Here is a 15,846-nt window from a genome sequence, read left to right as displayed (position 1 = left end):
TTTTTTGTACATTTTTTAACAAATAAGTAAACTTAGTGGAAACTTACCATTTGTGTAAGGATTCAACGTCTTTTTATTTGTCATGACACGTGCTGTGGCATTATTAACCTAAGCATATACAAAAGTAAATTAGTGATTGTTCTACTGGTACAGACCTGATATTTTCATGCATACACTTTTTAAAATAAATATTAATTTAATATAATTTAATGTAATTGTAAAAATATACACAAATGTGTAGAAAAAAAAGAAATCGAATTACTTCTAATTACATTTACTTCAATCATTATAAAAATACAAATCATTTCAATAAAGCAACAGCATATCAATTAAAATTTAATAAAGAGACATTAAAAGCAAATTAAAAGGTTTTGCATAATTTAGAATTCAAGAGCATGCTCATACTCTATGAGAACACGGAAATTATAAATATTTAAAATAATCAAAGAAGAATGTTATATTAAGCAACATGCAGTGGAAAGAGTGGTGGGAGCACAAATCGAAAGTGTGAAATGTAAGGAAAAAATCCAGGTGCAAAAACAAAAAAGTTCACATTTCATGGTGATAAATATTCATCTTTTTGTTAACTGGACGATCAACTATTGTTTAGCAAATAGTAACAAGTTGGAAGACAACTAGTTGCATTGTAAACATACTTAAAGTCAATGAAATACTTGGTTCTTTCGGTTAGCTTGAAACTGCCATAAACAGTCTCAGAATATTGAATATTACAAAGAATCAGCCACTTAACAAAATTATACTTTCCTGTAGGTATAGTGGTATCATAATTAAATCCTCTTAGGTTGGTTAAATGAAAGTGCTGCTAAAGAGAAAAACATAAGCGATATTCTCTCTGCAGCTGCTCGCTTCCAGTCATTAGGGTGGTGCAATTCCGGTCAATGTAAAAGTCAAGTTCACACAACCGTATTTTCGGTCCAAGCGCTACTCGTGAATAAAAAAGGACAGCACTAGGACCAATGATATCTAATGTGGCAGTGCAGATGATCTTTTTTACAGCCAGAATCTAAGTGTGAAACAAATCTGTGATTTTACTCTGAGATTAGATGAGACTCCTCCATTCAATTCTATGGGCGTGACAAAAAAATTGAAGAGGTTGCCCACTATTTTTACGTTGATGGACTATCCTTAGAATAGGCCATCAATGTCTTATTGGCCAGGGTCCAATATCCCTGCTGATCAGTCATTGCCGGTGCCAGCAGTGGCAGCAGGTGGTTGAAAAAGCTCAGTCCTGGTGCTGTTCCATTAACTGATAGCGGCCAAGCCCGGTACTCACATCCACCTTCTATTGCTTTCGATTGTAGACAGATGTGCAGTAGCCGGCTGTGGCCGCTATCAGTTGAAAGGGCAGCTCCAAAATTGAGCATTTTTGTCTGCCTGCTGGCGCTGCCAGCATGTAAAACAGCTGATCGGCAGGGGTATTGGATCCTGGACGATTAGGCAACAATGACCTATCCTAAGGATAGGCTATCAATGCAAAAGTAGTAGAAAACCCCTTTAAATGTAAGAGCAAGGCATCCAATTTTTATGGATACATTACAATTCTGTAAAAGGAAACTGTAAGCGGTCCTATAAATTATTAACAACTGCTGCTGTAAAAAGACAGATTGTATACAGACTGCACAAGGACTGCACACGGATGACAAAGGAGAAAACAATCATCCCACTTTTCTGGATGAAAATCATACTGTTTTTTTATACGGTTGTGGGAACTCAGCCTAACAATCACTGCTCACTAAACTCTGAGAGCACTATGATTACTCCCCTACATATCCATTGACAACCATCTCTCCAGGATCGCCAGGCACTAATCACCAATCAAGAAAAGAAGAGCTTAAGCTGATGATGGGCAAGAAGCGGTGATCCCTACTGTCGTGGCTAAAGAAAGAGCACAACTCTACTTCCAATGTATGTATAATTAACTGCACTCAAAAGAATCTTTATCCTCAGAAAAATAAGGCATTACTTATGCCTTAAATCAAGCAAACTGAATGCCTAATACCATCGTTAGCCAACTTTATTTATATGTTGGCTTTTTTATGCCAAATTTTTAACATCCTCTTTATCTGAAGTATAGAGCCAAACTATTCACACAGTTGAAAATGCTGTTATACTTGTTTAAGGGAATCTGTCAGCAGGTTTTTTCTATTTAATCTGGGAGCAACATGATATAGGAGCAGAGACCCTGATTGCAATGATGTGTCACTTACTAGGCTGTGTGCTTTTGTTTCAATAAAATCAGTGTTTTAGGAGCAGGAAATTATAACTACAGGACTAGTTGCCTTGTGCCAGTTTCTAACCCTGCACTCACCACTGAGTAACAGTTTTCTTTAAGGTTGGGATCCCACTTGGGTATAGTATCAGATGCAATATTCTAATAACACTCAGCTCAAACTCTGCTGTGAGCATGTGCTGAGTACCATTGTACTGTACTCCGATTTTCTTGCATATGAGAGCACAGAGCACAGGTGTGAAGAAGATGAAGAGATTAATCTCTCCATCTTCTCCATTGCATGTCTCGGCGTATATCGGATTGTACTAATCGTCAGAGAGCAGTACAATGCTTCACACATTCCCACAGACTTGCACGGGTGCGCATAATCCTAGATTTTCTGTCAATCGCAGCATGCCACAAGGAAAACTTGCAGATTTGACCTGCATCACTGGCCAACATTAGTCCAACTGCAATGGAAGATGTTCTCGCATTTACAGTAACTCTTTCATATTATATGCCACAGTGAGTGAGTCTTAATATACAGTGTACACAAAAAGCTCAATGGTGTGGGCTGAGTTATACACAGCTCAGCATTCTGAGCACTGCTAGATTTACAGCAGAGGAAATAGCGATTGTATAAAAATGATAGCATGCAGGCCAGTAAGTGACACAACCCAAGAATGCGGGTCTTAGCCCCTACATTATGCTGCTCTAAGATTATATATAAAAAACCTGGTGATAGATTCCCTTTAATATATATTTTGGAGAATTTAGCATATACTGTCAATTGTCATCACTTAATGTAACGCTTTCCAAGGAACTTTCACAAACTATATCTTTTGCAAAACAAAATTCTATTGAGATCAATGGGAGTTGTTTTTTGTTTTTACGTCTCTGTAGAAAGTGATACAAATAAGACAACAGACATTGCAAAGAAAAGTGAATGGGTGTTAACAAACCTTATGGGCAAAAAAAAATCAGTCTGTAATGACACAAATAATAGAGGCTGCAAATGAAAACAGAAAATGGAAGAGAGAATACGCAGACACAAAAATGATCAAATTACAGTGAAACAGCAATTAGGTAAAGATATATAATAAAGAGACAATAAAAATATGTTTAACATGCACCTCTATTTTACGGCCCTCTACCACCGTGCCGTGTAATTTCTCCCTGGCCCTGTCCGCATCAGCACTATTTTCGAAAGTTACGAAACCAAATCCCTGCATGCAGGAGGGAGAAGGGAAGAATAACATGCAGATTAATATTTCAGCTTACAGAGTTTTATTTGCTTTTCATTCATTTTTTTTTTCAATTAAAACATTATAATCTTATTTGTAGCATGCATCTTCAAGGAGTGTAGAGAACTGAATGGTTATTTTCCAATATGTGAAATATTATCTCAATTTCAGCAACAAGTCAAGAATCAGACAAGTAGAGAATATAGTGGATGTACCTTTTCATGTCACTGTAGATAATTTAATATCTAATAAAAAATAAAATAGCATCATCCAGTAGCTGAAATTAATAAGTACTTTTTCAGTAAATCTTACTCAGTTTTTTTGTTAAAGAGGATCTGACACTAGGTCAAAAGTGAACACATTTTGCCTTTATTTTATTCCTACTCCTCAAGAGAATTTCATATTTTTCTTTTCTTTTTCCAATCTGCATGATGGGTACAAAGAGATGGACCTTTTCTAATTTTGTGCTAATTTTTATAGTCTTTTCCATGGGTGTGTGGCTAACAGGATCCTCAGGGGCGTGTCTTTAGGCTGCTTTGGTTTTTCACCCTGTGAGCAATGCCTCCTTGATTAAAATTAGCATTAAATTTAAAGGCCCATATCCTTGCAACTGTATGGCAGATCAAAAAAAAAAAAAAGGTAGAGGAACAGTCGGAATATAGTAAGAGCAAAAACTGGCCATTATAGATCTGGTGACAGGTTTCCTTAACGAATCTATAAGACAGTGGAAAAGGTCATTTTACAAGTACATTAATAAGTTTGTCTATTTGTGAATGAGTCATGCTAATTCTAATGATTATTTTTTAACTTATGTATTCAAAGTGTAACATTTTGAATGTTTGATAATTGTTTTACATTTCTGCGTAGGTGAAATTACCAATATCTGACAGAAGAGGGAGGAAGTATGCAACTATGGTCAATACAGATAACCTTTAATTTGCCATAAAGTTGGACCTGTACCCCCTTGTGTATGCGCAGATCAAATTTAGGGTTATCTCAAATTTGCATATATCTCAGACGAGGGCTATCCGATGTTTTATTGGATATTACACGGTCCAGTGTTATGCTATGAGACAGTGTTGAAAAAATTTTTTGCATGCCAATTCGGAAGATTGGATGGAGAGATTAAAGGTAACCCATCAGGTTCAATATGCACCCAGAACCACTAGCAGTTTTGGGTGCATATTGCTAATCCCGGCCTAACCGTCCCTATATACACTAGCATAGATTAAGAGATCTTTAGAAAAGTATTTCTATAGATCTTTTAACGTTTGCTAATGAGCGTGGGGACTATTTCCCTTGGCATTAGTTTCCCTAGCTAGTCGACTGGCTAGTCAGCTCCTTTAGCATGTTAGTACATCCCTGTGGGTGTACTTACATGCTAATGAATGTGCAGCGTCATAGTATGATCATACTCACCTCTCCTCCACCATTGTGTCCAACGCTGGATTTCGGCTCAGTGCACATGAACCTGGAGTTTGGGTCATGAGCACCATGAAGCCAGGTGTACGTATCCTGGCTTCAAACTAAAGTAGAGCGCATGATTGAAACTCCGGGGTCATGCGCACTGAGGCGAAATCTTGCGTTGTATGCAATGGCGGCGGAGAGGTGAGATCATCTTCTGATGCTGCTCATTCATTAGCATGTTAGTACACCCACAGGAGTGTACTAATATGCTAATGGAGCTGACTAAAAAGGGGAATCAATGCCCAGGGGACTCCTCTCTTCGCTCATTACGTTTTCTAAAGATCTCTTTATCTATGCTAGTGTACACAGGCACGGTTAGGCAGAGATTAGCAATATGCACCCAGAACTGCTCGTGGTTCTGGGTGTATATTGGACCTGACAGGTTCTCTTTGAGATCTCCATCTTCTCACACTTGTGCTCTGATTATCGCATGGGAAAGAATGAGATCACAGTGAATGGCCCTCAGCTCACGCTCACAGCAGAATATGAGCCAAGTGTAATTTGGATAATCCAGCTGATTCTTTCACATGAAGCTATAGTCAAATGTGAGCGAACCCTTAATATGGCTCCAGCATAGGAGATAGGGTTGGATGGAATCACTACTCTCCTATGATGAATCTAATATTCTTCCAGCAGGGACACAGCACTTAGATATTGTTTTATAAGCAGTTAAAGAAATTAAATGACAAATACTTCAAAGAGACTTAAAATAAATTATTTTAGAAATACAAATGTAGTCATAAAAAAAAAATCAAACATGACATATTTCCTTCAAAATGTCCACTACGTTTATACTGATTATCCTTTAGATAACTCATTAATATCAGAATGTTGGGATTCTGACACCTTGCACCCACATTGATCATCTGGTATCACCTCCTGTGGTGGGTAGAAGAGAGAAGTGTAGACACAAAAAACAACAACTCCTAACACTATTTATATTGTTACATTTACACTGCTTGGTGGCCGAGGCTGAGTTTTACAGATTATGTGTAAAGGCCCAGTCACACACAACGACTTACCAGCGATCCCGAAAACGATGCAACCTGATAGAGATTGCTGGTAAGTCGCTGGGAGGTCGCAGGTGAGATGTCACACAGTCAGTTCTTACCAGTGATGCAGGAACAATATAGGTCGCAGTAGCGACCTGTATAACGATCTCAGCAGTCTCTGTGACCCTGTCACACAGTGTCAAACACAGCGATGTGTCCTGCCCAGCAGGACATCGCCTTTGAAGAAAATGGCCTGGACCATTCTGCAACGACTAGCGATCTCACAGCAGGGGCCTGATCGCTGGTAGATGTCACACATAATGAGATCGCTAACGGGATCGCTACTGCATCACAGAAACCGTGAGTCAGCTGCGATCTCGCTAGCGATCTCGTTATGTGTGACGGTACCTTAAGTTTCCCCAGTAGGGGAAATCTTTATCACCAATAGTGACTATTAAGCAGTGTACAAAGTTGTACTGTTCTACTTTGTTTGCATAAGATAACGGCTGATTTTGGGGGTTCTGGGTACTGTATCAAACACCCCCTTAGCCCCTTAAGGACTGGGCGATTTTTTGATTTGTGCTTTTGATTTTTCCTCCACTTATTCCAAATGCCATAACTTTTTATTTTTTTATCTATATAGCCGTATGAGGACTTGTTTTTTGTGTGACGAGTTGTACTTTTGAATTACAAGATTCAGTTTATTATATGATGTAATGGTTAGTAGGAAAAAAATTCCAAGCATGGTAAAATAACAAAAATCATGAAATTAAGCAATTGTTTGTTTTGTAAATTTTATTTGCACAGTTCATTTTACCATAAAACTGACCTAGCATTATGATTCTCAAGGTCATTACGATTACGTAGGTACCAAACGTATTGGTTTGTTTCATTTAAGTAACGGAAAAAAACCCTGAAATATTTGGAGAAAAACTTGTTTTGACATGACTTTCCAAGATCTGCAACATTTTCTATTTTTGGGATATAGAGCTGTGTGAGGGCTTGTTGTTGCACCCTGAGCTGCTGTTTTTATTGATATTATCTGGGGATATATGTAATTTTGATCAACTGCTATTACATTTTTTTCCTGTTGTTGTAGCAGATAAAAAACTGCAATTCTAGAGTTTTGATACCAAACTTTATTTTATTTCTTAATTTTTAATGTGGTAAAAGGGGGGTGATTTGAACTTGTATATTTTTTCCTTTTTTCATTTTTTTTTTAATTTGTACTGTATTTAATTATCCCCTTTGAAGATTTGAACGTGCAATAGTCTGATCACTTGTTCTATGTACAGCAATGCCACCGCATGCTGTATGTAGAAGAAATCACAGTCTCCTATGTATGCCGGCCATGGGCATGAACTAGTTTTCACAAGAGTACTGAGATGACAAACACAGGGTTCTTCAGCAGATCCCTGGCTATCATGACAACACATTGTCGTTCCTCGATTGGGTTACAAGCAACCAATGAAGGATCACAGCAACACGCCCCCTTGACATTGTGAGTTAAATACCATTGTCACAGATTGATAGCGGCATTTAACAGATTAAGAGCTGTGCGAGGAGAACCGCTCCACCTTTGGCTGTTAAAAGCAGATGAAGTCTAAATCATTCAGCCTTCATCTGCAGGGAAAGATGCAGGCTAGGCATGCAAGCCTGCATCACAGGCAGGGAGACATTGTATAACGTGCATGGCACATCATGCTTTGGTAAGGGGTTAATCTGTTATTGATTGCCCTTACTTAAAAGGGTTGTTCCATACTTGGACAAATACAATTATCCCAATGTTGAAAAAATCAACAACTTATAATCACCTCCATGCTGGTGTTGTTGCGTGATACTGGTATGTCATGTGAGCCCTGTAGCCAATCAATCACTGCTAATGACCCATTTTTTTTTCACTTTTTTGAGATGTAACTGACATCCAGAGGAAGCATCAGATTTTACTTCACAACGTAATGTGAGCCCCAGACAACCGGAAGCTGACGTCACTGGAATGGCACCAGCACCAAAAGTAATTTTAAGGTGTTTATATTGTATGTTTGCGGAATACTGCAATTGGAAAGTAGTTGACAGAATAATGGACAAACATTTTAAGGATAGGTCGTCAATACCAGATTATTGAGGGGCAGAACTCATTTTCATTATAAAGTGGAATGTTGTAAATTGAGTAGGGGTTACCTGTGTAGTGGCCAACCCCTTTAAGATACGTTATCAGTATAAAAGTAGTGGACAACTGATCTAAGATTTCCAGAGAAAAATAAACAAATTGACAACTTCTGTCATTATTGTAATAAAAAGTAAATGAAACAGCCCTGTAACAAATGTTGCATTAGTTAAAAATATATATACATAAACAAATAAGTTAACAAGTCGTATACATTTATAGTATGCACAATATAGCATAGTATCGGGTAGTATATTTTAGTATAATATAGTATAGCATAGCATAGCATAGTATAGCATATCATGGTATAGCATATAATCATAAAGTATGGTATAGCATAGCAAAATATAGTATAGTTATAGTATAGTGTAGTACAGAATAGTATAGGATAGTATAGGATAGTATAAAATTGTATGGTATAATATAAGATAGTATTGTATTGTATAGTATGGTATAGTATAGTCTTGTATAGTATAGTATAGGATAGTATAAAATAGTATGGTATAGTATAGGATATCATTGTATAATATAGTATAGTATTGTATAGTATAGTACAGTATAAGATAGTATAATATAGTATGGTATAGTATAGGATAGTACAGTATAGTATAGGATAGTATAGTACAGTATAGCATAGGAAAGTATTGTATAGTATGGTATAGTATAAGATAGTATTGTATAGTATGGTATAGTATAGGAAAGTATTGTATAGTATGGTATAGTATAAGATAGTATTGTATAGTATGGTATAGTATAAGATAGTATTGTATAGTATGGTATAGTATAGGAAAGTATTGTATAGTATGGTATAGTATAAGATAGTATTATATAGTATGGTATAGTATAGGATAGTATTGTATAGTTTGGTATAGTATAGTATTGTATAATATAGGATAGTATTGTATAGTGTGGTATAATATAGGATAGTATTGTATAGTATGGTATAGCATAGTATTGTATAGTATAGGATAGGATAGTATAATATAGGATAGTATAATATTGTCACGCTCCCCGGGTCCTCACCCCCGCTCCCCGGCTCACCTGCCACGCTGCCCGCTCCTCAGCCCCCGGATTCCGTCCGTCCCAGGCCCCCTGGTTCCCGATCCCGGCGCCCGACGGCTTCCCAGGACCTGGCCGGCTCTCCTGCGTCCTCCCCTCAGCCTCCTTCCCTGGCTTCTGGCACCCGGGCGGCGCGCATGCGCGTTAGGGCGCGCGCGCGGTCACTGACCCTTTCTTAAAGGGCCAGCGTCCATTAACAGGAAATGAGGTGGAACAGGTACTGGGTATAAAGGGGGTTAGTGTCCAAGGGGGCGGGGCCTGATCTTCGTGTTCCCTGAGCTAGGAGTCAGGTCTCCTGGTGTTTATGTGCCTGTACTCACCTATCTCTCTTTGTAGAGCCGTACCTGCCTCGCCATCCCGTCTGCCGTATCCTGAACCCCGCACACTGTCCGTCTGCCATCTGACAGTCCGTACCATCTCGGATCCCTGCGGTGACCCGTCATCTCGCTCCTGAGGTTCCGGACCCCGCCTGATATCATCTCGGCTTCCGAACCTGAGCTACGTCACCAGGACTACCATCTGTGACACCGTGGTCCCAGGGACTCCTCCGCTGCCTTCACTTGCACGGACTGTTCTGCTGCCCATCAGTGCTTCAGCTGCCGGACTCCCTACCACCATCTTAAGAGTTCGGTCCAGTGGATCCACCTCCTGGGTCGGCCCGACCGCCCGGCCGTGACAGTAAGATCAGGCCATGGATCCCGCTGCAGCACTAGCGGCCTTGCAAGAGGAACTCCGACGTCAGCATGAAGTCCAGACCCGCATGTTGCAATTTATGACCTCCGTGGACACCCGCCTGTACACGTTACAAGCATCAATGACGCCTGCGGCACCCAGGTCCCCAGCTATGCAAGCCATGGCTCCCGCACCAGTGGCAGCCTCTTCAGATGCTTCCCGTCTCCGTTTGGCGTCACCACCTCGTTATGCTGGAGATCCCAAGACCTGCAGGGGCTTCATAAACCAGTGTTCCCTTCATTTCACGCAGCTGCCACATCTGTTCGCCTCTGACCAAGCCAAGGTCGCCTTTATAATGTCTCATCTGGAGGGCGAGGCGCTGGCGTGGATGAACCCCTTGTGGGAGAAGGAGGACCCCATGACCAAGAACCTTCAAGAGTTCCTGCAGGCCTTTCGCAGCACCTTCGACGAGCCGGGACGCGCCTCTGCGTCTGCTTCATCCCTCCTCCGCCTACGTCAAGGAACACTGACGGTGGGTCAATATGCCATCCGTTTCCGTACTTTGGCTTCTGAACTCGGGTGGAATAATGAGGCCCTGACAGCCGCCTTCTGGGAAGGACTCTCGAGTCGCATCAAGGATGAGTTGGCGGGTCGTGACGTGCCCTCCACCCTAGATGCCCTGATTGCCCTAGCCACTCGAGTGGACATTCGTTTCCAGGAACGCTCCAAAGAGCTGTATCGTGAGAGACGTGCAGTACGGCACTCCCCTCCTCCACAGAAGTCCTCTGTGCCTCACTCTTCAACAGCTGGGATTCCTGTCCACGAGCCCATGCAGGTTGACCGAGTACGACAGTCTGACCAACGTAGAGCAGAGCGGCTCGCCAAAGGCCTCTGCTTTTACTGCGGAGAGGGCACACATCTCTTACGCTCCTGTCCGGAAAGGCCGGGAAACTCCAAAGCCTAGGGTTGGTAGGAGAGGCCACCCTAGGTGCTGGGACTCTCTCAGACCCAGTTATGTGGATGGTACAAGTGTCAACAGGAGAGACGCGCTTCACGGCTGAGGCATACCTCGACTCCGGAGCAGCAGGCAATTTTATCCAGCAGGCCACGGTGGACAAGTACCAGCTGCCTGTTACTCCACTCGATAAGCCCCTAATGATTGCCTCGGTGGATGGGAGACCCCTCTCTGATACCATCTCCTGGATCACCAAGCCGGTGGAATTGCGTATAGGTGCTCTGCACACCGAGAACATCGCTCTCTACGTCCTTCCACACATGTCCCATCAAATCCTGCTGGGACTTCCTTGGTTGCGGACACACGAACCATCAGTCAGCTGGGGTACTGGCGAAATCACTCGTTGGGGCTCTGCCTGTCATGAGAGATGTCTAAAGTCCCTACAACCAATCCGACGTCCCCCGGCTCCAGAGAACCTACCGGAACTGCTCTCGGCCTATTGGTCCTTCGCGGACGTTTTTGACAAGAAGGAGTCTGAGGTACTTCCGCCACACCGTCCCTACGATTGCGCCATCGACCTGCTCCCAGGAACAACACCACCTCGAGGACGGATATATCCGTTGTCTCCAGCGGAAACCAGGGCCATGTCCACATACATCACGGAAAGCCTGGCAAAGGGATTCATCCGGAGATCCTCCTCTCCTGCGGGAGCAGGCTTCTTCTTCGTTAAGAAGAAAGAGGGTGACCTACGCCCATGCATTGACTACCGGGGCTTGAATCAGATCACCATAAAAAACAAGTACCCTCTGCCGCTCATCCCCGAATTGTTCGACCGGCTCAGAGGAGCCCGTGTGTTCACCAAACTGGATCTTCGGGGTGCCTACAACCTAGTTCGTATCCGCTCTGGGGACGAATGGAAGACCGCATTTAATACTCGCGACGGGCACTACGAATACTGCGTGATGCCCTTCGGTCTGTGTAACGCTCCTGCCGTATTCCAAGAACTGGTGAACGACATATTCCGGGACCTCCTCTACCTCTGTGTAGTAGTTTATCTGGATGACATCCTTGTCTTCTCTCCGGACCTCCAGACCCACAGAGAGAACGTAAAGCTGGTTCTACAAAGACTGAGAGAGAATCGTCTCTACGCCAAATATGAGAAGTGCGTCTTTGAGCAGTCTTCTCTCCCTTTCCTGGGATACATCATCTCGGGTACTGGGTTGCAGATGGATCCAAAGAAGGTCTCCTCCATACTCAACTGGCCTCCTCCTTCTGGACTGAAGGCAATCCAACGGTTCCTGGGATTCGCCAACTACTACCGCCAGTTTATCCCGCACTTCTCCGCCCTGACTGCCCCTCTCTCCGCTTTGACCAAAAAGGAGGCTAAACCAAAGGACTGGTCACCTGCGGCCGACGCCGCGTTTTGCTCTTTGAAGCGAGCTTTCGCCTCCTCTCCTGTACTCCACCGACCGGAGTTAAACCGCCAGTTCACCTTGGAGGTGGATGCCTCCTCCTCAGGAGCCGGAGCAGTGCTCATGCAAAAATCCTCCTCCGGGAAGATGGTGACTTGCGGTTTCTTTTCTAAGAGCTTCTCAGCACCAGAACGGAATTACACCATCGGTGACCGAGAATTATTGGCGGTCAAACTAGCTCTGGAGGAGTGGCGCTACCTCCTGGAAGGAGCAGTGTACCCCGTGACCATCTACACGGACCACAAGAACCTGGAATACCTGCGGTCCGCTCAGCGACTGAACCCGCGGCAAGCCAGGTGGTCCTTATTCTTTGCCAGGTTTGACTTCCAGCTCCACTTCCGACCCGCGGACAAGAATATACGCGCCGATGCCTTGTCTAGGTCCCTCATGTCCATGGAGCAGGAGGAAGAGACTACCCAACCTATCATCCCTCCTAGCAAGATTGTTCCGGTGGCTCCCGTCACTCTGGCCCAGATACCACCCGGGAAGACCTATGTCTCGGAGACCGACAGGCAAAAAGTGTTACACTGGGGTCATGCCTCAAAAACAGCCGGCCATGCAGGCCAGAAGAGAACATGGGGTGCGATTGTACGCCATTACTGGTGGCCATCCCTTCGCACTGACGTCGCCGCCTTTGTCTCTGCCTGCTCCTCTTGTGCCAGGAACAAGACGCCCAAACACCTGCCCTATGGCCGTCTGCTGCCTCTACCGATACCCTCAGTTCCCTGGCAACACATTGCGATGGACTTTATTACGGACTTGCCATTATCCTCTGGACACACAGTCATATGGGTCGTGGTGGACCGGTTCTCCAAAATGGCCCACTTCATCCCCATGGCTGGACTGCCCTCTGCTCAGGAACTCGCGGAAGCCTATATCCATCACATCTTCCGCTTGCATGGCTTTCCATCCCACATCGTGTCCGACAGAGGAACTCAGTTCACCTCCCGCTTCTGGAGGGCGCTCTGCAAACACCTGGGAGTAACTCTGGACTTTTCTTCCGCATACCATCCTCAGTCTAATGGCCAAGTGGAGAGGGTCAATCAAATCTTGACATCCTTCTTACGTCACTATGTCAACACCCATCACGACGACTGGTCCACGCTTCTGCCTTGGGCTGAATTCTCACATAACCACCACATCAGTGAGTCGTCCTCCAAATCTCCCTTCCATGTCGTTTACGGACTTCAGCCCTCCGTTCCATTGCCTATATCCCCTTCTTCGGATGTCCCTGCGGCTGATACTGTAGCCCGTGACTTCGCTACCATTTGGGACTCTGTCAAGGCGTCCCTTGGACGCGCTTCCCAGCGGATGAAGAAACACGCTGACAAGAGGCGTCTGGACCCTCCGTGTTTCTCTCCTGGTGACCTGGTCTGGCTTGCTTCCCAGTACATCCGATTGAAGATACCTTCCTACAAGCTGGGTCCTCGCTACATCGGGCCGTTTAAGGTCCTCGCCAAGATCAATGAGGTCTCCTACAAGCTACAGCTCCCGGCCACGATGAGGATACCCAACTCATTCCACGTCTCCCTGCTCAAGCCGGTGGTCCTTGGTCCCTTCTCCAATGCTGCCAGTCCGGCCCCTCCACCTATTGCCGATGACGACATCTATGCGGTAAGGGATATCGTGGCCATGAAGACCGTACGAGGTCGGCAGTTCTTCCTGGTGGACTGGGAGGGGTATGGTCCTGAGGATAGGTCTTGGGAGCCCAGGGAGAACGTGGGCACTCCTCTTATCCGTGCCTTCATGTCCCGGTTGCGGGGTGGGGGGCGTGGGGGGGGGGGTACTGTCACGCTCCCCGGGTCCTCACCCCCGCTCCCCGGCTCACCTGCCACGCTGCCCGCTCCTCAGCCCCCGGATTCCGTCCGTCCCAGGCCCCCTGGTTCCCGATCCCGGCGCCCGACGGCTTCCCAGGACCTGGCCGGCTCTCCTGCGTCCTCCCCTCAGCCTCCTTCCCTGGCTTCTGGCACCCGGGCGGCGCGCATGCGCGTTAGGGCGCGCGCGCGGTCACTGACCCTTTCTTAAAGGGCCAGCGTCCATTAACAGGAAATGAGGTGGAACAGGTACTGGGTATAAAGGGGGTTAGTGTCCAAGGGGGCGGGGCCTGATCTTCGTGTTCCCTGAGCTAGGAGTCAGGTCTCCTGGTGTTTATGTGCCTGTACTCACCTATCTCTCTTTGTAGAGCCGTACCTGCCTCGCCATCCCGTCTGCCGTATCCTGAACCCCGCACACTGTCCGTCTGCCATCTGACAGTCCGTACCATCTCGGATCCCTGCGGTGACCCGTCATCTCGCTCCTGAGGTTCCGGACCCCGCCTGATATCATCTCGGCTTCCGAACCTGAGCTACGTCACCAGGACTACCATCTGTGACACCGTGGTCCCAGGGACTCCTCCGCTGCCTTCACTTGCACGGACTGTTCTGCTGCCCATCAGTGCTTCAGCTGCCGGACTCCCTACCACCATCTTAAGAGTTCGGTCCAGTGGATCCACCTCCTGGGTCGGCCCGACCGCCCGGCCGTGACAAATATAGTATAGTAAAGGATAGTATAATATAGTATAGTATAGGATAGTATTGTATAGTATACTATTGTATGGTATAGTATAGTATAGTATAGTGTAGTATAGATTAAAGCCTAGTGATCAAAGTTTTCTAGACCTCAATTAAGAAAATCAGGACAGTCAAAAAGTTAAGCAGTGCCAAAAACAAGCAGCATCCTATTAGTCAAAAATTTTGGAGAGCAAAATTGCAATGGCACCTGATACACTTTTTTGTCCAAATGTTTTTTTTGCATGTTTCATGCAATATTCCTCAATAGATAGAGATTATTGTTTATCCTTTTAGTGCGCCTTTGATCTGTTGCCTCTAATATTAAGGTGTTTTAGCATTTAAAAATACAAGTGGCACCTATTTAATGCCCCTTTAAAAGTAATAAACACGTCATGAGAAGACATTTAGGGGGTATGGTTACTTTAATTGTAGCAAACAATTTACATGAATAATCTATTTACAACTCAAAAGAAAGATCACAATAACATTTTGTATTGCTAAATTTCTCTGTATAGATTCCTTTATAGAGAGAAGTTTGGGTTTTAAATCAATACATTATGAAAACAAATTAAACAAGCATCTTAAAAGGTTACCAAAATACCACGTGGATAAATGGACTTGACAGAACCATTTAGAAGCACTGTGAAAATGCAGACTTTGATAGAACAATCACTTAGTGGAGAAACAAGTAGAAATATAATAGCCACAGCTAATTTAGACAATTAAACATGGAGAACAATTCTTGTCAAGCATTGTTAGTGATTTAGGACACGTAAACAATTCTAGGACACACACAGCAGACAAGAAGAGAAATTAAAAAATTTCAAGGCATGATATCAATTTGGTAGATGTCATAAATTATGTCACATTAAAGGCTCTTCTGACATGCGTATGTTAGGGAATACTTATATTGGCCTTAAAATAGCAAAGGCTGGAACATCTTTTCTTAGAACTTGTGTTGTATTTTCCTATGTTATTCTACATACAAAATTTGGTAAATTGACAACTGGGGTTGTGTCCTTACTGGGAGAATTATTTT

General features: G+C 43.9%; 1 protein-coding gene across 11 annotated transcripts in view; it reads right to left on the bottom strand.

The window, feature by feature from the left end:
• RBFOX1 (RNA binding fox-1 homolog 1) overlaps window positions 1–15,846 on the bottom strand; it is a 974,619-nt gene that overhangs the window by 251,291 nt on the left and 707,482 nt on the right. For all 11 annotated transcript variants that reach the window (XM_075317889.1, XM_075317888.1, XM_075317885.1 and 8 more), the window contains exons 5-6: window positions 3,364–3,456; window positions 48–108 (exon numbers count right to left, since the gene is read on the bottom strand). In XM_075317889.1, the coding sequence (XP_075174004.1) occupies window positions 48–108; window positions 3,364–3,456 (154 nt within the window). The remainder of the gene's footprint in view (window positions 1–47; window positions 109–3,363; window positions 3,457–15,846) is intronic.

Source organism: Anomaloglossus baeobatrachus, chromosome 7, assembly GCF_048569485.1.
Source record: "Anomaloglossus baeobatrachus isolate aAnoBae1 chromosome 7, aAnoBae1.hap1, whole genome shotgun sequence".
NCBI lineage: Eukaryota > Metazoa > Chordata > Amphibia > Anura > Aromobatidae > Anomaloglossus > Anomaloglossus baeobatrachus.
The sequence above is the reverse complement of the archived record's forward strand: the minus strand, read 5'-3'. Positions and strand labels throughout refer to the sequence as shown.